Source organism: Rattus norvegicus, chromosome 10 (genome assembly GCF_036323735.1).
Source record: "Rattus norvegicus strain BN/NHsdMcwi chromosome 10, GRCr8, whole genome shotgun sequence".
NCBI classification, from domain to species: domain Eukaryota; kingdom Metazoa; phylum Chordata; class Mammalia; order Rodentia; family Muridae; genus Rattus; species Rattus norvegicus.
Genome location: NC_086028.1, coordinates 106,567,202 through 106,589,293, shown reverse-complemented (window position 1 = coordinate 106,589,293; position 22,092 = coordinate 106,567,202). Strand labels below are relative to the sequence as shown.

Sequence of the window (22,092 nt, the reverse complement as noted above, 5' to 3'; positions counted from 1 at the left end):
GCCACAGAAAGGGTGGGTGTCTGAGAAAGCTGGGCCACGATGACCGGTAGTAACCCCGCCTGAGGCGCCCTCCGCCAGGGTCAACGACCGCGCTTGCGCGGGGGCCCGAGAAGCGCTTTGCCGCTTTTGCCGGCCCATCACCCTATTGCCTAGCAACGCCCACCCGCGCGCCACCATTGGGCCACCGAGAACGGCCTCGGTGTCCAATTGGTCTCGATGTGGAGCAGGCCACGCCCCTCGGCTCTGCGCGCGCTACGATCACGGCGTGGAATCGCAGCGACACGGACCTGTTCTGTTCCCCCGCGTGGCCCCAGTGTCCTCAGTGCAGTTCCCAGTGTGACCAAGCACGCCCGACCCACACTGCGCGCGCACAGTGCACACCTGGCCCCGGCCGCGGGGGTGGGGGGGTGAGAGAAAGGACAGAGATGAGGGCGTCGGGATGAGCCCCGCGTGGCCCGCGGGAGGCCGGGGGCGGGGACGGAAGCGGGCGGGGGCTGCGCGTTCCTTGTGCTCCAGCGCGCGCCTGTGCAGGGTCCCGGCTGGGGGCGGCGCGCGCGGGCATCACCCCACCGACGGCGGCGCGCCGGGTCCCGGGGCGCAGCCCCGACGCTCATTGGCCTGGGCGGCGCAGCCAAGCTGTCAGCCCATGTGGCGTGGCCGCGCGGGGATGGCCGCGGTTTAAATAGCGCCGGCGCGGCCTAGAGGGAGCCAGAGAGACGGCAGCAGCGTCCCGTCCAGTTCGCCTGCCGCGCTCCTCGCTTGTCGTCTGCCTCCAGATCCCAGACAGGTACGCCGCTGCGTTCGGGGTTCCGGGATGGCAGGCCGGTGTCGGGGTGCCGCGGCTCCAGTGGGAGGACAGGCGGGCGCCCATCCTCAACAGCCCTGCGCTCACAAAAGCGCCGCCGCGCCCCTCCGACAGCCAACCACCCGGCTGTGCGCCGCGGTCCGGCCGAGAGGGGCGCGGGAGGGGTGTGCGGAGAGCCAGCGCGGCGGGCCGCTGTCACGTGGGCGCCGCGCCAGCCGGGTGCAGGAGGCTGGGTGCCTCGTGGATGGGGCCGGGGCCTCCACTCTCATCCGGAGGCTTTGGCAGGGCACAGGAGGCCGCGGTGGTACCCGGGCTCCAGTTTGGAGAGGCCAGTTGTGGGTCTGGGAGCGCACGAGGCCCCAGGGGCCTCAGCGGAAGTCATCAGACCATCCAGGCCTCACCGGCTGGGTGGCGCGGAAGCCTTCTCCTTGGACTACGGCTGCAAGGCCTGAACTGCCCTGGGCAAGTGCCTTAGGGACCAGAGGATCTATCAAACCCTTCAGCTGGCTCAGCCAGGTTACAAGGTGTTCGACCAAATGGCGAGAGGCTTCTCCTGTCCCGGATCCGCACCTAGTTAGGAGTGGTACTCTAGGTCGGATCTTGCTGAAAGGATCCGTTGGCAGGGGATCGGTTTGCCTCAGCCCTGCTAGGCCTGAGCACTAAGTAGTCGGGCCTGTTCTCTCTGGGTCCTTACCATGCCTGGCGTTCTGGCTGGCCCTGCAGGGCAGTCAGTCTCCACCCTCATCATGAAAGGGAAGCGTTGGCTTCCCCGTGGCTTGAGGTGAGAGTGTCCCAGACCCTGCTTCTTGAAGCCCCACTTCTGTTTGCAAGTTCCTTATGATTGGGATGGAGCACCCAGTAGGCAACTGGAGATCATATGGTCCCAGGTAACTAGCAAGGCATGGTAGGGTCAGGCCAGGTCATGTGTCTGGAAGGGATTAAAAACCTCAGAAGTAGCTATCCCGTGCAAGGGAACCCGAGCACCCGGGCTCATCCATTGATTATAGCTGGGTCCTGCTAGTTTCCACCACTGGGGGGCTTTCTGAGCCCTTTGCTCTCAGAAAGTCAGGGCCTGGCTGTGAGGTGTGCTACCTGTGGATTCAGGTGGCTGTAGCTGGGAATGACTCTATGAGGGAGGCCCACCAGGCTACCTACCTTCCCCCACAGAGAAGAGCCATGGAGGAGGTGGTGATAGCCGGTATGTCCGGGAAATTGCCCGAGTCAGAGAACCTGCAGGAGTTCTGGGCCAACCTCATTGGCGGTGTGGACATGGTCACAGACGATGACAGGAGGTGGAAGGCTGGTGAGTGTCCCCTCGGGATCAGGCAGCAGGACAGACTGAGAGTCTCACCCAAGATGCTTCTAGAGACAGTGAACTCCCTGTAGAGCTGTGAGGTTGAGAACCGGTTAGAATGAGAAGGGACAGGTGTCTTGGTTGGTTCCGCATGCAAGACACCCAAGGTGGGCCGTAGAAGAGGACTGGCCCTTTGGATCTCCCATCTGTAACCTCTGCCCTGAGCTGGCGGATAGTGTCTAAGATGACGCTCACACCCAGTGGATTCTAACAGTGCCATAGAGCAGCTAGCTCTACCTGATGGGCAGGTGTGAGTCAGCACTGGGCTGGCCTGGCCAGCCTCGGAGTAGGCAGAGGGTCTCCCAGTCAGGTCGGGGTTACCAGGGGGTGATCGCCAGCCTCACTTCCTGCTCCTACAGGTTTTGCTTTGGGTCACCCACATGTGGCGGTTTTGGGGCTCCTCATTAGCAGTGAGGCTGGGTCACTCTCTGGGAACCTTCCTCCAGGAGAGGTTGGTTCCCTGGCCTCAGACTGTGATGTTCCACAGGGCTCTATGGGTTGCCTAAGCGGTCTGGAAAGCTGAAGGATCTGTCCAAGTTCGACGCCTCCTTTTTTGGGGTCCACCCCAAGCAGGCACACACAATGGACCCGCAGCTCCGGCTGCTGCTGGAAGTCAGCTATGAAGCTATTGTGGACGGAGGTGGGTCATTGGGGTATTATTATTGCCCTTTTTAGGACTTACTGTCATGAGGGCTGGGGACGTAGTCCAGTGGGAGAGCACTTGCCTAGTATGCACAAGGACCTGGGAACATCATCATCCCCAGTCCAGGAAAAGGAAACACAACAATGATACCTTCTTGGCTCTGAGATGTCAAGAGCTCAGAGACAGGCATGGATGGCATGGGTCCCTCTAGCTATGTCCCCAACCCTGATGTAGGGCCAGTGGCTCAGGAGGCGGGGGCCCTGAGCAGGGCACGGGTTTCACAACCACACACTTAGTGTCCCAGGCGCGCCCTGTTACCCCAGTTACTTCACTCCCCGACGTCTGGTTGTTCTTGGACTGAGGGCGGGGCTTACAGCAGGTAGCACTGCAGGGGCTCAGCCTCAGCTTTGGCAACAACCCAGTCCCACTGGCTGTCTCTCACTCTGGATCCTGCTGCTTGGGTCATGGACGTGTCCCCAGGGATAGAAGGCCCCATAGTGGGCAGCCAGTGTGGGTTAGTATGGCGGGGGTGAGCTTCAGGTTGGTAGATGCTAATTAACCCTGTACTTGATAAACAGCTTGATGTATAACTGCCCTGGGGTAGAGTAGAAGACCAGAGGATGCAGGATCCTGGTAACCTCGGTGGTGAAAATGAAGGTCCTCACCTTGGGCCTGTCTGGCTGCCCAGGCTCTATCAATGGCTGGGCACAGCTCCCAGGGGGTTACCCACTGTCCTCTGCTTTCCCAGCTTGGACACTTGGTCTTTGTCTTCTTGTATCTCCTTATCACAGCCTGTCCCAGGGCAGGCTGCCCTTGGCACTAGAGAACTCATTGGCCAGCGGCCTCTCGAGACCCACCAGTAACACCAGAGCCCGAGGGAGTTGCCCTCAGACAATGCTGTCCTCTGTCTTAACTATAGCCTCCTATGGTTGCAGCTCTGACCCAGACCTTAGAGGTCCACTGTGGCCCCTATGGTACCCCTCTGACCCAAACCCATGTGGTTATTGCTGCCCCCGGCAGGTATCAACCCGGCCTCACTCCGAGGAACAAACACTGGTGTCTGGGTGGGTGTGAGTGGTTCCGAGGCGTCGGAGGCCCTGAGCAGAGATCCTGAGACTCTTCTGGGCTACAGCATGGTGGGCTGCCAGAGAGCAATGATGGCCAACCGGCTCTCTTTCTTCTTCGACTTCAAAGGTGGGTGGGCAGCCCAGCTCTGGGCACGACCCAGCTGTATGTGCATTCACCTACACAACCCTTTTGGACTCAGACTTCCTTATTCCTGGGGAAGGCACTGAGTGGGGTACTCACAGCCCGGGAGGCGGGGGGTGTGGGACAGCATCTGCCCAAGGGTACCCACACCCACTTTATGACCTTGTCCACAGGACCCAGCATTGCCCTGGACACAGCCTGCTCCTCTAGCCTACTGGCACTACAGAATGCCTATCAGGCTATCCGCAGTGGGGAGTGCCCTGCTGCCATTGTGGGCGGGATCAACCTGCTGCTAAAGCCTAACACCTCTGTGCAGTTCATGAAGCTAGGCATGCTCAGCCCCGATGGCACCTGCAGATCCTTTGATGATTCAGGTAAGGTTGGCCTGGGTAGGGATCGTTAGGCTCTACTTTGCAGGGCTCCAGCCTGTACCCTGAGTGGCATCTGGGCTCCTGGTGGTGTGGGGAAGGGAGGACGTGTGCATGTATAGACTCATAGCACACACCCCATCACACCAGAGCACCTAGCTGAGGTGTTGATCTACTCTAGGGAACGGGTATTGCCGTGCTGAGGCTGTCGTGGCAGTTCTGCTGACTAAGAAGTCCTTGGCTCGGCGAGTCTATGCCACTATTCTGAATGCCGGGACGAACACAGATGGCTGCAAGGAGCAAGGTGGGCATGGAGGGAAAGAGCATGGGGAATGGGGACGTGGAGCACACAAGGCTTGACACCGTACTGTACCATTACCCATCTCCGTAGGCGTGACATTCCCCTCTGGAGAAGCCCAGGAACAACTCATCCGTTCTCTGTATCAGCCGGGCGGTGTGGCCCCCGAGTCTCTTGAATATATTGAAGCCCATGGCACGGGCACCAAGGTGAAAGCCCTTTCCAGCCCATACCTGCCACTCCTCTATCCTCACTAGAGGGACCTGGCTGCAGCCTTAACCTACTCTGTCCCCTGCAGGTGGGGGACCCCCAGGAACTGAACGGCATTACTCGGTCCCTGTGTGCTTTCCGCCAGAGCCCTTTGTTAATTGGCTCCACCAAATCCAACATGGGACACCCTGAGCCTGCCTCGGGGCTTGCAGCCCTGACCAAGGTGAGCAGGCTGGGGGCTCTGAGTCAAGAATGATGTGGATAGGTCTGTACTGTGACCACCACTTGACCTACCCCGGGGCTCCTGCCTGCTCACCAACCAGCCCTTTGGCTGTACCGTTGCTGAAGTGGCAGGGAGACTGGGTACACTCCCTGTGGTTGCTGTGCTGACTTACATAGCTTCTGGCTGAAGGAAACACTTGGCTGCATAAAGGACAGGTGCAGTTCTGAGGAAGTATCTAGGCAGCCAGGTCTAGCAGAATGCCCCATTCTGAGATGAGGAGAGAGGAGCGAGCCAGTGTCTGATCTGGTGTGTTCTTTCCCTGGGTGACCCTGCACGTGTAGGCACCTTCAGCTTGTTTCTATGCTGGGAGGTGTGCGGTTGTCTGGATGACCTATCTGTTGGGGCTTCTGGGCCTGGCTTCAGAGTTTGTGCGCTCAGGCCTACTGCCCCTTGACTTGGGCACCATGCACCCTGGACCACTGGTGGCAAGGCCAGAGAAGACAAGGGTCTTGGTGCCCAGTACCATACACAGCTCATGGGCCCTGGGGAGGTAGGTGGCCACGCTTGGTGGGGACAGCTGCCCAGTAACCATGTGTTTTGTCTACAGGTGCTGTTATCCCTAGAAAATGGGGTTTGGGCCCCCAACCTGCATTTCCACAACCCCAACCCTGAAATCCCAGCACTTCTTGATGGGCGGCTGCAGGTGGTCGATAGGCCCCTGCCTGTTCGTGGTGGCATCGTGGGCATCAACTCGTTTGGCTTCGGAGGTGCCAATGTTCACGTCATCCTCCAGCCCAACACACAGCAGGCCCCAGCACCTGCCCCACATGCTGCCCTACCGCATTTGCTGCATGCCAGTGGACGGACCATGGAGGCAGTGCAGGGCCTGCTGGAACAGGGCCGCCAGCACAGTCAGGACTTGGCCTTTGTGAGCATGCTCAATGACATTGCAGCAACCCCTACAGCAGCCATGCCCTTCAGAGGTTACACTGTGTTAGGTGTTGAGGGCCATGTCCAGGAAGTGCAGCAAGTGCCTGCCAGCCAGCGCCCACTCTGGTTCATCTGCTCAGGTGAGCCTGCTCCCATGTTCCCAGGCTGGCCCCAAAGGAGGAGGGGAGTCGGTCCCTTTTCTTGAGGGTGAGGCTGGAGGTTGGCCATGCTATGGCCCTGATAAGCTTTCTGGTACAGGGATGGGCACACAGTGGCGTGGAATGGGGCTGAGCCTTATGCGCCTGGACAGTTTCCGTGAGTCCATCCTGCGCTCTGATGAGGCTCTGAAGCCCTTGGGAGTCAAAGTGTCAGACCTGCTGCTGAGCACTGATGAGCACACCTTTGATGACATCGTGCATTCCTTTGTGAGCCTCACCGCCATCCAGGTATGCCACCTTCGTGGTACTCGGACCCCGGGACACTCCACACCAGAGTCACGTAGTCCTGGCCCTGACTGGTATGTAGGCAGAGCCTTAAATAGGTACACCTGAGGAGGAGCAGGGTCTTCTCAGAGGACCCTAAGAGAGGCTTGGCGTGCTTGGTGTGCTCAGCTTTACTGTGAGGGATGGTCAGGCTAGTGATCTAGGGTCTACGTGACATGGCTTATATCCCCACTTCGCAGATTGCCCTCATCGACCTGCTGACGTCTATGGGGCTGAAACCTGATGGCATCATTGGGCACTCCTTGGGAGAGGTTGCCTGTGGCTATGCAGATGGCTGTCTCTCCCAGAGAGAGGCTGTGCTTGCAGCCTACTGGAGAGGCCAGTGCATTAAGGATGCCAACCTTCCGGCTGGATCCATGGCAGCTGTTGGTAGGTATCCTCTCAAGGGCCCCCGACCTCATTAGGCACCAGGATCTTCTTGGAAGGGGTTTCTGTCCTGGGTCCTCCAAAAGAATCAGTTGCTTTGTTGTGAGACATGGGGTTGCAAAGGGAGAAGTCACTCTGCTCAGATTATCTTTATAGGAGGCTTCAGTTCTGACCCCACAGGCCCGAGCAAGGTATGAAACACCATACACATCAGATGAGGGTTCCAGGAGCTGAGGAGAGCCACTTACCAACCCTAGGTGTTCATCGCCCAGCTTCTCAGCTGCTTACCCCCTACACCACTTAGGTGTCATTTCTGAGGTCCGGCTCCTTTCCTACACTCCCTCCATAATGACACCTCTCTTGAGATCAGAAACAGCAGGGAGGGAGTAAAGGTGCCCTGGAAGGTCGACTCTTAGCATCCCAACACCATTGGCTCTAAGTAGTGCTCATGGTCCAGGAGGATGGGCTGAGTTCGGGCCAGCTCTGAGGCCAGCCTCTCTGCTTATAGGTTTGTCCTGGGAAGAATGTAAACAACGCTGCCCTCCTGGTGTGGTGCCTGCCTGCCACAACTCTGAGGACACTGTGACCATCTCTGGACCTCAGGTAGGCCCTGCAATCATAGCAGGACTTCTGTTCCCTGCAATTTTGCCCTGGCCCTGCCTAGGAGGCAAGGCCTCCTCAGTCTGTGTCCACCAAGTTCTGAAGGGCCCAGCTGGTGAGCTACACTTGTCGCAGGCCCTCTGGGTGGACTGTGTCCCTGACCAGGGAAAGCCAGTCCAGGCCCCCTGACCACTGGCCTTGATGCCTGCAGGCTGCAGTGAATGAATTTGTGGAGCAGCTAAAGCAAGAGGGCGTGTTTGCCAAGGAGGTGCGAACAGGTGGCCTGGCCTTCCACTCCTACTTCATGGAAGGAATTGCCCCCACGCTGCTGCAGGCTCTCAAGAAGGTGAGTACCTGGCCATGTGCTTGGACCCCAGGGCACGGTGACTTGACCTCACTCGCTAACCAAGCGTCTGTGTGCAGGTGATCCGGGAGCCACGGCCACGCTCAGCACGCTGGCTCAGCACCTCTATCCCTGAGGCCCAGTGGCAGAGCAGCCTGGCCCGCACATCTTCTGCTGAGTACAACGTCAACAACCTGGTGAGCCCTGTGCTCTTCCAGGAAGCACTGTGGCACGTCCCCGAGCACGCCGTGGTGCTGGAGATTGCACCCCATGCACTGTTGCAGGTGAGCACTGGTCCGCCTGGGATGGGGCACATCAGCCTGCCAGTCACTGGCGAAGGCGAGTGGCACGGAAGGGGTCGGAGCCTAGCTCTCCTTTGCTATGTGTAGGCTGTCCTGAAGCGAGGCGTGAAGCCTAGCTGCACCATCATCCCCTTGATGAAGAGGGACCATAAAGATAACTTGGAGTTCTTCCTCACCAACCTCGGCAAGGTGCACCTCACAGGGTAGGTCTCCCTTCTGTCTGCTGCTCGTGTGCAGGCCCACACCAACCCCCATGAGAGGGGTTGCTGTGGCCTAGCTCAGTGCTGGCCCTCGGTCCTCATCTTGGCCATCTTGGGGTCTTAGAGCAAAAGTAGGGCCACAGACTCTCAGGGACAGGTGTGTCACTTAACTTGTTTGTCACCAGCATCGACATCAACCCTAATGCCTTGTTCCCACCTGTGGAATTCCCGGTTCCCCGAGGGACTCCTCTCATCTCCCCTCACATCAAGTGGGACCACAGTCAGACTTGGGATATCCCAGTTGCTGAAGACTTCCCCAACGGTTCCAGCTCCTCCTCAGCTACAGTCTACAACATTGGTGAGCCAGGCTCCGTGGTCAGTGGGTTCCTCCCAGGCCTGTGGGCCCGTGCTGAGGCATTGTCCTTACAGACGCCAGTTCCGAGTCATCTGACCACTACCTGGTCGACCACTGCATTGACGGCCGTGTCCTCTTCCCTGGCACTGGCTACCTGTACCTGGTGTGGAAGACACTGGCTCGAAGCCTGAGCTTGTCCCTAGAAGAGACCCCTGTGGTGTTTGAGAACGTGACATTTCATCAGGCCACCATCCTGCCCAGGACAGGTAAGAGGCCCTTCAGTGGGGGCTGGTGAGGTGGTTGTGACTACTCCGCTCTGACCTTCTTTTTTTCTCTGCAGGAACCGTGCCTCTGGAGGTGCGGCTGCTAGAGGCCTCACATGCATTTGAGGTGTCTGACAGTGGCAACCTGATAGTGAGCGGTGAGTAGTACCTGGCTGGGCCTGTGTGGCTGAGGACCTCAGCTCCTAGCCTGCCCCATGCTCAGACCCTCCTGTTGCCCTGCCTCCTACAGGGAAAGTGTACCAGTGGGAAGACCCTGACTCCAAGTTATTCGACCACCCAGAAGTCCCGATCCCCGCCGAGTCCGAGTCTGTCTCCCGCTTGACGCAGGGAGAAGTATACAAGGAGCTGCGGCTACGTGGCTATGACTATGGCCCTCATTTCCAGGGCGTCTATGAGGCCACCCTCGAAGGTGGGCAGGAGCAATCCCCGAGTCAGTGAGCATGATGACCAGGAGCCATTGTCACTCCTGGGCCATGTCTTGCTGGGGGTCAGGGAAGACGGAGGAAGGGAGTAGAGGCCCTGGAGCAGGTGAGGCCTCGTGTGCTGAGCAGCCCCCCTACTGCAGGTGAGCAAGGCAAGCTGCTCTGGAAAGACAACTGGGTGACCTTCATGGACACAATGCTGCAGATATCCATCCTGGGCTTCAGCAAGCAGAGTCTGCAGCTACCCACCCGTGTGACTGCCATCTATATTGACCCTGCAACCCACCTGCAGAAGGTGTACATGCTGGAGGGAGACACTCAAGGTAGCTCTGGCCCTCGCTCTGTCCACTTGTCCTGGACTGAGCATTGCCTACACTGACCAGTGTGTCTCCATAGTGGCTGACGTGACCACGAGCCGCTGTCTGGGCGTGACCGTCTCTGGTGGTGTCTACATTTCGAGACTACAGACAACAGCAACCTCACGGCGGCAGCAGGAACAGCTGGTCCCCACCCTGGAGAAGTTTGTCTTCACACCCCATGTGGAGCCTGAGTGCCTGTCTGAGAGTGCTATCCTGCAGAAAGAGCTGCAGCTGTGCAAGGGTGAGGATCCAAACCTTCCCTCTTCTTCCTCAGTCTTTGCCTTTGAAACTCCTGAGGCAAGGCCTGGATGGCGGGGAGCTCAGGGTTGGTGAGAGCACAGCCTACCTTCCATGGGTAGCACGGCACTGCTGCATCCTTCCTATTGAGTTTCCGCTCTTCCCATTGCTGTGGGCTTGTCCTGTGGACACGCTAGGAAGCAGGCCCTGGCAGTAGGCTGGAGGCCGTAGAGAGAGAACGTAGGCCTTTCTTTGTCCCTCCCAGGTCTGGCAAAGGCTCTGCAGACCAAGGCCACCCAGCAAGGGCTGAAGATGACAGTGCCTGGGCTAGAGGACCTTCCCCAGCATGGACTGCCTCGACTCTTGGCTGCTGCCTGCCAGCTGCAGCTCAACGGGAACCTGCAACTGGAGTTAGGTGAGGTACTGGCTCGAGAGAGGCTCCTGCTGCCAGAAGACCCTCTGATCAGTGGCCTCCTTAACTCCCAGGCCCTCAAGGCCTGCATAGACACAGCCCTGGAGAACTTGTCTACTCTCAAGATGAAGGTGGTGGAGGTGAGTGCTGGGAAGGTAGACAGGCCATGTGCGTGGATCCAGGGCAATCTCAGACCCGAGCCCAAGGCAGGCAGCCATGATGTAGCAGCTTTCTATGGCCTTTGTGCTTTGGTTTGTTCCACCCTAAAAGATTGTGGGGAACTTTTCACTGCTACCAGTCCAGGGGATGAGATATCAGAAGGAAGGCTTCTGGGAAAGAATCCTGGGATGCTCTGAGCTCTAGCCTGGGATGTCGCAGACAGTCTCCACAGGAGAGTAGAGGAGAACACTGGAAGAGCCTCCCGGCCAGCATTGCCACAAAACTGAGCATGAGCAGCACGGAGAGGCTCACCCAGGCCCCAGGGTTTTCTGCCTCCTAGAAACAACAGATCTAAGATGCTCTCCCACACCAGGTGCTGGCTGGAGAAGGCCACTTGTATTCCCACATCTCAGCACTGCTCAACACCCAGCCTATGCTGCAACTGGAGTATACAGCCACCGACCGGCACCCCCAGGCCCTGAAGGATGTTCAGACCAAGCTGCAGCAGCATGATGTAGCACAGGGCCAGTGGGACCCTTCTGGTCCTGCTCCTACCAACCTGGGTGCTCTTGACCTTGTGGTGTGCAACTGTGCGTTAGCCACCCTGGGGGATCCAGCCCTGGCCCTGGACAACATGGTAGCTGCCCTCAAGGATGGTGGTTTCCTGCTAATGCACACAGTGCTCAAAGGACATGCCCTTGGGGAGACCCTGGCCTGCCTCCCTTCTGAGGTGCAGCCTGGGCCCAGCTTCTTAAGCCAGGTACTGCTCCTGGGCATGCAGGGCAGGTAAGGGCTGGGTATGGTTCCGCCAGTTCAGTACTTACAAGACTTCATACACATAGGAAGAGTGGGAGAGCCTGTTCTCAAGGAAGGCACTGCACCTGGTGGGCCTTAAAAAGTCATTCTACGGTACTGCGCTGTTCCTGTGCCGCCGTCTCAGCCCACAGGACAAGCCCATCTTCCTGCCTGTGGAGGATACTAGTTTCCAGTGGGTGGACTCTCTGAAGGTCAGGCTCTGGGGCTGGGTACCTTGGCTTCCCCTGACGTATGATCACCCTAGAGGCTGACCCTACTTTATCCTGCAGAGCATTCTGGCCACATCCTCCTCCCAGCCTGTGTGGCTAACAGCCATGAACTGCCCCACCTCAGGTGTGGTAGGCTTGGTGAACTGTCTCCGAAAAGAGCCGGGTGGACACCGGATTCGGTAGGAAAGGCCCTGAGAGGTGCCTACCCTTCCTCCCTCACCCCCTCCATTCTTGGTATCCTTACCCACTTTGCCCCCACAGGTGTATCCTGCTGTCCAACCTCAGCAGCACATCTCACGTCCCCAAGCTGGACCCTGGCTCTTCAGAGCTACAGAAGGTGCTAGAGAGTGATCTGGTGATGAACGTGTACAGGGACGGTGCCTGGGGTGCCTTCCGTCACTTCCAGTTAGAGCAGGGTAAGCCTGTCCATGCCCTATATACTTAATAGGCTTGTGAGGTGGCAGGGGAACAAGGAGCTGGCCAGGTAGGCCCCTGTGGCATCCTTGCTTTCTTTCCCCTCAGACAAGCCCGAGGAGCAGACAGCACATGCCTTTGTAAACGTCCTTACCCGAGGGGACCTTGCCTCCATCCGCTGGGTCTCTTCTCCCCTGAAACACATGCAGCCGCCCTCGAGCTCAGGAGCACAGCTCTGCACTGTCTACTATGCCTCACTGAACTTCCGAGATATCATGCTGGCCACGGGCAAGCTGTCCCCTGATGCCATTCCAGGTGCCAACCAGGATGGGGGCTTATGATTGGGTTGCTGGGAGTAGAGAAGGTGCCTGTACTGTAGCAGCCCAGTGAGGAGGAGTCCTGCCCGGCTCCTGGGGAAGAGAGGGTTCCCAGCACCAGAGGCTGCACTTGCATCCTGCTCCCCTGACAACCTGTCCTAGGGTCTGGGCTAACAGGAGCCTCCCTCTGTCTACACACAGGTAAATGGGCCAGCCGGGACTGCATGCTTGGCATGGAGTTCTCAGGCCGTGATAAGTGCGGCCGGCGTGTGATGGGGCTGGTACCCGCAGAAGGCCTGGCCACCTCAGTCCTGTTATCACCCGACTTCCTCTGGGATGTACCCTCTAGCTGGTGAGTGGCTGGCTGCAGTTGGGGGTTATGTGATCTTAGTTGGTGGCCAGGCTGAATTGATCCTGTGCTCCGTTCCCTCAGGACCCTGGAGGAGGCGGCTTCTGTGCCTGTTGTCTACACCACCGCCTACTACTCCTTAGTAGTGCGTGGTCGTATTCAGCACGGGGAAACTGTGCTCATTCACTCGGGCTCCGGTGGTGTGGGCCAAGCGGCCATTTCCATTGCCCTTAGCCTGGGCTGCCGAGTCTTCACCACTGTGGGTAAGGCCCTCACCCCCTCCCGATCCCAATCAAGGAGCTTCTTGAACCCTGTGGGCCAAACTTACTGGGGTCTCCCTTGACTGACAGGCTCCGCTGAGAAGCGAGCTTACCTCCAGGCCAGATTCCCTCAGCTGGATGACACCAGCTTTGCTAACTCTCGAGACACATCGTTTGAGCAGCATGTGTTACTGCACACAGGTGGCAAAGGTAAATACCCCCTGGGCCATTGCCTGAGAGTGAGTGGGTCACATAGTCAGTCCAGCGCTGAGGACTGAGGTACAGGTGAGCCCAGTATGACCGACTGACATGTTTGCCACCGTAGGGGTGGACCTGGTCCTCAACTCCCTGGCAGAAGAGAAGCTGCAGGCCAGTGTGCGGTGCTTGGCTCAGCATGGCCGCTTCCTAGAGATCGGCAAATTTGATCTTTCTAACAACCACCCTCTGGGTATGACTCGTAGTCAGGAGCAGGGGTGGGCGCTGGTGTTGGGGCCAGGGGCATCCCACAGTGAACAGGATTCTCGAATACAGGCATGGCCATCTTCTTGAAGAACGTCACTTTCCATGGGATCCTGCTGGATGCACTTTTTGAGGGGGCCAACGACAGCTGGCGGGAGGTGGCAGAGCTGCTGAAGGCCGGCATCCGTGATGGGGTTGTGAAGCCTCTCAAGTGTACAGTGTTTCCCAAGGCCCAGGTGGAGGACGCCTTCCGATACATGGCTCAAGGAAAACATATTGGCAAAGTCCTTGTCCAGGTGAAGTGAGGCCCTCGGGCACCAAGCCTGGTTTCGCCTTTTGTAGTGCATTTTTTTTCTAATTATATTTACTTACTTTTGATGGTTGTGAGTGGCATGTGTGGGTACCAGAGGACAACTTGCAGGAGTTGGTTCTCCTCCATGGGTCATCAGGTTTTTTTTTGTTTTTTTGGTTCTTTTTTTTCGGAGCTGGGGACCGAACCCAGGGCCTTGCGCTTCTTAGGTAAGCGCTCTACCACTGAGCTAAATCCCCAGCCCGGGTCATCAGGTTTGATAGAAGCACTGTTAACTACCCAGCTGTCTCGCTGGTCCTGGGACAGCTTCTGAACCACTGCTACTTGTATGCAGGTACGGGAGGAGGAGCCCGAGGCTATGCTGCCAGGGGCTCAGCCCACCCTGATTTCCGCCATCTCCAAGACCTTCTGCCCAGAGCATAAGAGTTACATCATCACTGGTGGCCTAGGTGGCTTTGGCCTGGAACTGGCCCGGTGGCTTGTGCTTCGTGGGGCCCAAAGGCTTGTACTAACTTCCCGATCTGGAATCCGCACAGGTAGGCAAGTAGAAGCAGTTGGTAGTGTAGGCTTCCCTTCAGTGGAAAGTGTCCTGGGAGGGCTGTAGGCCACTGCTTTCCTCTGGTGCAGCCCCATTTCCCTGTGTCCCATAGGCTACCAAGCCAAGCACGTTCGGGAGTGGAGGCGCCAGGGCATCCATGTGCTAGTGTCGACAAGCAATGTCAGTTCACTGGAGGGGGCCCGTGCTCTCATCGCTGAAGCCACAAAGCTTGGGCCCGTTGGAGGTGTCTTCAACCTGGCCATGGTGAGAAAAGCATGCAGGGCTCTGCGTACCTCCAGAGCCTGAGACCCAGGCTGCTGCTAAGTGGGGTTAGAACCTCAGAGCTGCAGCAGACACTAAAACCCCTTCTTCTAGGTTTTAAGGGATGCCATGCTGGAGAACCAGACTCCAGAACTCTTCCAGGATGTCAACAAGCCCAAGTACAATGGCACCCTGAACCTTGACAGGTAGGCAGTTGGTCCCTCTGCTGAGTTTCATGTATGCTTGCAATGTATACTGGTCCCTGCTGGACTTGAGGGTCTGGGGAAGTGAAACTGTGCCACCCGTGGCCTTCTGGGCCTGCCCTGGGGAGGTACGGACATGAAAGTTATCAGACTGACATGAGTACCCACAGGGCGACCCGGGAAGCCTGTCCTGAGCTGGACTACTTTGTGGCCTTCTCCTCTGTAAGCTGCGGGCGTGGTAATGCTGGCCAATCCAACTATGGCTTCGCCAACTCTACCATGGAGCGTATTTGCGAACAGCGCCGGCACGATGGCCTCCCAGGTGGGCCTCTTTGTCTAGCCCACCCCTGCTTGTGGTCTCACTCCCCAAAGCACCTCACCGGCTGCCTCCCTTGCTCTCAGGTCTTGCCGTGCAATGGGGTGCCATTGGTGACGTGGGCATTATCTTGGAAGCGATGGGTACCAATGACACAGTCGTTGGCGGCACACTGCCACAGCGCATCTCCTCCTGCATGGAGGTGCTGGACCTCTTCCTGAATCAGCCCCACGCAGTCCTGAGCAGTTTTGTGCTGGCTGAGAAGAAAGCTGTGGCCCATGGTGATGGTGAAGCCCAGAGGGATCTGGTGAAAGCAGTGGCACACATCCTAGGTAAGCCAGCTTCCGGGACCTTCCCAGCTTAGGTGACTTGGAGCCTTAGTTTTCCCATCTGTAGAAGCAGACGACAGAGTTCTGTGATCTGAATGCTGGCCAGGCCAGGTGATTGGCAGTGATGCTGGAGAGCCACAGTATGTACCTGGTTCCCACGTCCCCTTCTCAGTAATGACCAGTTACCCATCCCCTTTGTTAGGCATCCGCGACCTCGCAGGGATTAACCTGGACAGCTCGCTGGCAGACCTCGGCCTGGACTCGCTCATGGGTGTGGAAGTGCGCCAGATCCTGGAACGTGAACATGATCTGGTGCTACCCATTCGTGAAGTACGGCAACTCACACTGCGGAAGCTTCAGGAAATGTCCTCCAAGGCTGGCTCAGACACTGGTGCGTACCAGGCAGCAGGCTGTGAGAGACACAAGTGCATCCTAGTATTGTAGGCAGCAGCGCTGCCCTTTTGCAAAGAACACATGGGCCTGTGCTTAATCTGTGTGTGTATGACCTCACAAGGGGATGTGTACCAGAGCCCATGTGCCAAGGCTACCCTACACCCTCTGTCTTTACAGAGTTGGCAGCCCCCAAGTCCAAGAATGATACATCCCTGAAGCAGGCCCAGCTGAATCTGAGTATCCTGCTGGTGAACCCTGAGGGCCCTACCTTAACACGACTCAACTCAGTGCAGAGCTCTGAGCGGCCTCTGTTCCTGGTGCACCCCATTGAAGGTTCCATCACTGTGTTCCACAGCCTGGCTGCCAAGCTCAGTGTGCCCACCTACGGTCTGCAGTGCACCCAAGGTACTGTGCACATGGCGAAGCAGTACATGCTGCCTTGGGCCTCCGTTCCTCACTGACTGCTGGCTGAGTCCTCTGTTTGTCCTTACAGCGGCCCCCCTGGACAGCATTCCAAACCTGGCTGCCTACTACATTGATTGCATCAAGCAGGTGCAGCCTGAGGGGCCCTACCGAGTGGCTGGGTATTCTTTTGGAGCTTGTGTAGCCTTCGAGATGTGCTCCCAGCTGCAGGCCCAGCAGGGCCCAGCCCCCGCCCACAACAACCTCTTCTTGTTTGATGGCTCACACACCTACGTATTGGCGTACACCCAGGTGAGAGCCGGGCCAACTGGTCCTAAGCATTGCCGCCTGTGTCTTGGCTCTGAACACACTTCTGGGAGGGTCCTGGTTACTTTAGCCCTTGCAGCATCAATCTCTCCTTCCCTGACAGAGCTACCGGGCAAAGCTGACCCCAGGCTGTGAGGCTGAGGCTGAAGCTGAAGCCATATGCTTCTTCATTAAGCAGTTTGTTGATGCAGAGCATAGCAAGGTGGGCCTGGACACACCCTAGAGAGGGCAGGAAAGGCAAGGCTGGGAGGGTTGGGGTCTCTGTGCCTTTAAAATGGAGCAGGGAAATCCAAGCGCTTCTTCAGAAACCCGTCTGCCCAGAGAAGGCAGGGCAGACCGTGTAGCCCCCCATCCCACCCCACATGCTCAGAGCTGTTGCTTTTAGGTGCTAGAGGCCCTGCTACCACTGAAGAGCCTGGAGGACCGGGTTGCTGCTGCTGTGGACCTCATCACTAGAAGCCACCAGAGCCTGGACCGCCGTGACCTGAGCTTTGCTGCCGTGTCCTTCTACTACAAGCTTCGAGCCGCCGACCAGTATAAACCCAAGGCCAAGTACCACGGCAATGTGATCCTGCTGCGGGCCAAGACAGGTGGCACCTACGGCGAGGACTTGGGTGCCGATTACAACCTGTCCCAGGTAAGCGAGTGAGTGGGGCAGACGAGGCGGTGTGGGACGGACGCCTGCTGGTGGTCACAGAATGACACCTGAATGTTTACAGGTGTGTGATGGGAAGGTGTCTGTGCACATCATTGAGGGTGACCATCGTACGCTGCTGGAGGGCAGGGGCCTGGAGTCTATCATCAACATCATCCACAGCTCCCTGGCTGAGCCTCGAGTGAGTGTACGGGAGGGCTAGACCTGCCTACCATGAAGCCACGACCCACACCGGCCACCAGAGATGCTCCGATCCCCACCACACCCTGAGTGCAGGGACTGGGGAGGGTCCTGCTGGTGGGACCCCCTCACCCCAGTGGCCCAGCACCACCCCCTCCCCTGGTGGCTGCTACAAACAGGACCATCACATGTGTCCCAGCCACTTAGTGGGGTTCCCAGAGCCACTGACTTGGAGGCACCCTGGTCTGTGAAGAGTCAGTGGAGGCCAGCAAGAGCCAAACTGAGCCTTTTCTGCCAAGTGACATTTGTCACACTGGTTGTTTCTCCATTAAATTCTCATATTTATTGCATTGCTGGGAAAGACCGCCCACCCCAGGGTTAACTCATTCCAGAACCCCTAAAGTGGGAAAAGCCATGTGGGGAAGGCTGCTGGCTGGAGCCCCTTTTTGTCTTAGCCCTGTACCCGCTCACTGCAGGGCAGGGTATGGAGAGGGCTGGTTCCCGGGGAACGAGGACCCCAGCAGACACTGTAGCCCATGGCCCTTGGTCCCCAGCACTCCCGGCTGCACCCATGATGCAGGGCCTACCAGACTCTGCGGACCGCACCGGGCACTCACTGTATTTGTTTTCCAAGATTCAAATTGCTGCTTGGGTTTTGAATTTACTGCAGCTGTCAGTGTAAAGAAACATGTCTGAACTGTGTCCTTTTTACACCAACCTGGTAAAAATGCTCTTGATGCTGTCCCGTTGCCACAATTAAACTGCACGTGAGCTCTGGCTTCCGTTCAGTCTCTTTCCAGTCCCAGACCTGAGTCCCCAGAGCCTCCACAGCTCTTACAGTGAGAATCAAATTGGCCCACTCCTTGGAAGGCGTGGCATTCTGTCAGAGTAAAAGGAAAGTAGAGTGTGCTGATTCACGTTCAGCGTGTGGGGCTGGCTAGAGACCTTGGCACTGTAGTGAACAGAATGTGTCCACCTTTAAGTCACCCTGAAGGCATCACCATAGCTACAGCCTCACCCAGGGGTAGAGAATAGTACTGTCTACTTGTTGACTACCTGGCAGTTGGTGCCAGCCCCTATAGAGGAAAACAGCAGTGTGTGGCCACTGTGAGAAGCATATCCCTGGAAACAGGTGACCAGAGCAGAGGGCTAATGCCTACCTGAGTCACACAAAACTGACCAGGCTTGAGTGTCCAGAAGAGTCTATCAGAAGGCCACAGCATTCAGTCCTATCCACAGAGAGCAGCAGACTAAGTTGTCTCCTTGCCAGCTTAGAAAACTGCAGTGCTGGGGTACAGGTAGGGTGTTCAGGAGGTCCGGGCCCCAGTGATTAGTCTAAGACTGAAGCATCTGGTTGGCTGTGGTCCCACCTAGAAAATTCTTAAAGCTCTTGTCATGTACTTCCTGGGAAGGACCTACCCTGTCTCAATAATGTCTCTAGCTCGTTGGAGTCTACTGACTCAAACATTTATAAAGTGTCCTAGAAAGGCCTGACTCCCCTACAAGGCTGTGTGATCCTTCAAACTCACATATGTGAGCCAATAAAACCTTGAGACTCTAGTCTTATGGCCACCTTGCTCCTTCCTGCTCTTCGTGCTCATGTAACAAGACTTCCACTGCGTCTGATGAGATTGCTCTGGGTAGAGTCGGAGTTTGATCACTGGAACCCACGTAAAGGTTGTCATCTGACTTCCACACGTGTTGAGTGGAGCAATACTAAAATGAAAATTTAAAAGAGCAGTTGCTGTTCATGGGGATCTTAAAATACAGGTAGAGGACCAAATTTAGCATCTGGCTTGTTGGTACGACACTGAGTTCTTACATCAGTCAGGAATAGGAGTGCTCCTAGGAACTTCAGCAATAAAAATGACTAAGAGGGTAGAGAAGCGACTCTACAGTTAAAGGACCCAGATTAGGTTCCCAGCAACCATAGCAACTCCAGCCCCAAGGGACCTGACACCCTGTGCAGGAACCACTGAGAGTACTCAGACATGCATGCAAGCAAAATGTTCACACACATAAAACTAATTAAATTTTAAACAAAAGCTCAAAGAGCTTAAAGGTCAAAGTTTCTGAATTAACTGCTCTGTGCAAACAAAGCTCAAGACCTGAGCACCCATTACCCCAGCAGGCAGAGACCAGCCTGGGCTGTATAAACCGGGAGGGGGTTGCTCGGCAGAGATGGTACATCTCACTCTGGAGACAGGCAAGAGGATCTCAGCTCCAGCCAGCCTGGGCCACACGGAAAGGAAAGCCCCCATCTTGGGGCCAAAAAGAATCTTAGGGATAAGCCCAGAAAAGAGACCTATCAAACCACCCAGGTGGACATTAGGACATCAACCAAAAAGGTGAGCTAGCTGTAACCGGTCCAGGTATTCAGATTAGTAAGGTGTGTAGGAAGCAAGAGAAGGACCCCTGAGTAAAACCTCTGGAGAGAGGCAGTCCTATGAAGGTTCCTGGAATGGGGAACAAGCTGGTCGATCCTCTGGAGAACAGAATTTGTTTTATTTTTAAATAATGAACAGAGCTCAGGAAGAGATGGGACCTTGTGGGTAATTTGGAGTCCCAGAGTAAAAGGGCAGGGGGTGCAGCTTGAGAGGAAAAAATGGCCTTTGTTTAATGTGCACAAGGCCCTGCTTTCAGTCCTTAGAACTGGAAAAGGGGGGTTAGAGTGGAGGCTCATTTTCAAACTCATAGGTTCAGGAAACAAACTCCTGCTAAGGTCTGTCACAGTCAAACTGGAGTGAGTGATGTTTCTACTCAACCCTCCTGCACATGCAGTATATAGTATACTGAACAAGGACAGGGAAAAAAACCAAATACTGAGTCCTAAATGGAAAGTCAACAGTTGGGGGCGGATCCTTGAACATCCAGGGAATGGAGTGGGAGGAACCTGTAGATCATTAAGGGCACAGACCAAAAGGTCCCAGTTCCATAAAAGTCTCCCATGTCCATGTACAGCTGTGACAAACACCTGAGAGTCTGAGGCAGATGACTACTAGTTCAAGGCTAACCTGGACTATGTACCTGTTTGACAGGTGTGTAGGTGGGGTTAACTGGAATTTCTGAGGTTCTAAGTTCCATCCCAAAAACAGGGAGAGAGGGTAAGAAGGAGAAAAAGAAAGTCTATGTAGTCAGAGGGCCAGGAGAACCAGCCTAGCAAATCAAAATGGTAGGTTATTGGGCAAGGAGCCCACCACCTTACCCCTAAGTGTGTGGGAAAAGCCTATGGGGGCCAGAGATGTTTGTTGTAATCCCTGCTCTAAAGAAATAAAGTTCCTTTCCCTCCTCAGAGGCCTCCCTACCTAGGTGACCTGCTAGGCAACAGCAGCCAGACCTTTTACCACTTTGGTAGAGGACAGACCAGCCAGATTGGAGGGTTGAATGACTCTCACAGCTTAACACAGCCTAATACACCAAACAGGTTTGGTCTGGTTTGGTTTTTGCAGACAGGTTTTCTCTGTTTAACAGTTTTGGCTGTCCTCCACCTGTAGACCAGGCCAACCTTGCGCTCATAGAGATCTGCCTGCCTCTGCCTCCTGAAGGCTGAGACTAAAGGCACCACCACCGCCTACAAGGTTTCGTCTTTTTAAAAATCATTTATTTACCAAGAACCAGAAGAAACCTTGAGTGGGGAAAACAAAAATAAGTGTCAGTTCATGCTGATCGACAGAATGCTCTTAGAGAAACCGGAAGCAGCCAGTGGGCTTGGGTACAATCTAGGGTAGGGTGCTTCCTCTACTGTTCAAGAGGCTGTGGGTTTCATCCCCACGACCAGGAAACAGGGAAGGAGGGATGGGGGAGGGAGGGGAAAGGAGGGGAGGAAGGAAATAATGTAAACTGGGTAGGTGGCACACCTGTAACCCAACAACGAATAAAACAGCTGATAGCACATACCGCAGTGAGCAGTAAAGAACATATCTAATAAGACAGACGACGAAAATAGGAAATCTCAACAAAGAAAGAGGGCACTGGCCAGGCAGTGGCAGTGCACACCTTCAATCCCAGCACTTGTGAGGCAGAGGCAGGTGGATCTCTGGGAGTTCGGTTACAGCCTGGTTTATAGAGTGAGTTCCAGAACAGCCAGCTCTGTTAAACAGAGACCCTGTCTCAAAAACCCAATAGTAGTAATGACAATAATGATAATAATAAATAAAGCAATAGGGGTTGCGGATTTAGCTCAGTGGTAGAGCTCTTGCCTAGGAAGTGCAAGGCCCTGGGTTCAGTCCCCAGCTCCGAAAAAAAGAACCATAAATAAATAAATAAATAAATAAATAAATAAATAAATAAAGCAATAGAAATTTCACAGTCTGATTCTGGTGTGGCACAGGCGTGTAATCCTAACACTTCGAAAGCTGAGACAAGGGCTGGAGAGCACTGACTGCTCTTCCAGAGGTCCTGAGTTCAATTCCCAGCAACCACATGGTGGCTCACAGCCATCTGTAATGAGATCTGATGCCCTCTTCTGGTGTGCATGAAGACAGCTACAGTGTACTTATATATAATAAATAAATTTTAAAAATAAAGAAAGAAAGCTGAGGCAGGAGGATTGAAAGCTCAAGGGCTGTCTGGGTGGCAAAGAAAGAAAGATCCCACCTTACCGTCCCTTCAACAAAAGAGAGCCTTAAAATATCAGGAAGAGGGGTTGGGGATTTAGCTCAGTGGTAGAGCGCTTGCCTAGGAAGCGCAAGGCCCTGGGTTCGGTCCCCAGCTCCGAAAAAAAGAACCAAAAAAAAAAAAAACATATATATATATATATATATATATATCAG

The 22,092-nt window shown here is 55.9% G+C and overlaps 1 protein-coding gene across 1 annotated transcript; it reads left to right on the top strand.

Annotated features, from left to right (window-relative positions):
• Positions 1 to 712: 712 nt before the first annotated feature.
• Positions 713 to 18,879, top strand: Fasn (fatty acid synthase). Its single transcript, NM_017332.2, has 43 exons — positions 713 to 787; positions 1,973 to 2,108; positions 2,647 to 2,799; positions 3,823 to 3,996; positions 4,185 to 4,385; positions 4,561 to 4,683; positions 4,771 to 4,886; positions 4,976 to 5,110; positions 5,718 to 6,180; positions 6,299 to 6,486; positions 6,723 to 6,912; positions 7,418 to 7,512; positions 7,721 to 7,855; positions 7,933 to 8,136; positions 8,242 to 8,357; positions 8,540 to 8,712; positions 8,784 to 8,975; positions 9,050 to 9,130; positions 9,223 to 9,402; positions 9,559 to 9,738; positions 9,812 to 10,015; positions 10,277 to 10,563; positions 10,956 to 11,342; positions 11,425 to 11,589; positions 11,668 to 11,786; positions 11,869 to 12,023; positions 12,130 to 12,336; positions 12,540 to 12,690; positions 12,772 to 12,950; positions 13,038 to 13,157; positions 13,273 to 13,395; positions 13,479 to 13,702; positions 14,051 to 14,252; positions 14,367 to 14,518; positions 14,630 to 14,721; positions 14,889 to 15,040; positions 15,121 to 15,366; positions 15,566 to 15,754; positions 15,934 to 16,161; positions 16,250 to 16,470; positions 16,589 to 16,687; positions 16,871 to 17,122; positions 17,205 to 18,879. Exons 2-43 carry the CDS (start codon positions 1,982 to 1,984, stop codon positions 17,340 to 17,342), a joined length of 7,518 nt encoding a protein of 2,505 aa, NP_059028.2. The 5' UTR covers positions 713 to 787; positions 1,973 to 1,981; the 3' UTR covers positions 17,343 to 18,879.
• Positions 18,880 to 22,092: the final 3,213 nt, after the last annotated feature.

What these genes read in the sequence shown, in the direction of transcription:
- Fasn (NM_017332.2), top strand. Translation starts at nt 1,982, where the DNA reads ATGGAGGAGGTGGTGATAGCCGGTATGTCCGGGAAATTGCCCGAGTCA. An exon ending in GCTGGAGGGAGACACTCAAG is followed by an intron (nt 9,739 to 9,811) that starts GTAGCTCTGGCC and finishes GTGTCTCCATAG; the next exon opens with TGGCTGACGTGACCACGAGC. An exon ending in CCGGGTGGACACCGGATTCG is followed by an intron (nt 11,787 to 11,868) that starts GTAGGAAAGGCC and finishes TTGCCCCCACAG; the next exon opens with GTGTATCCTGCTGTCCAACC.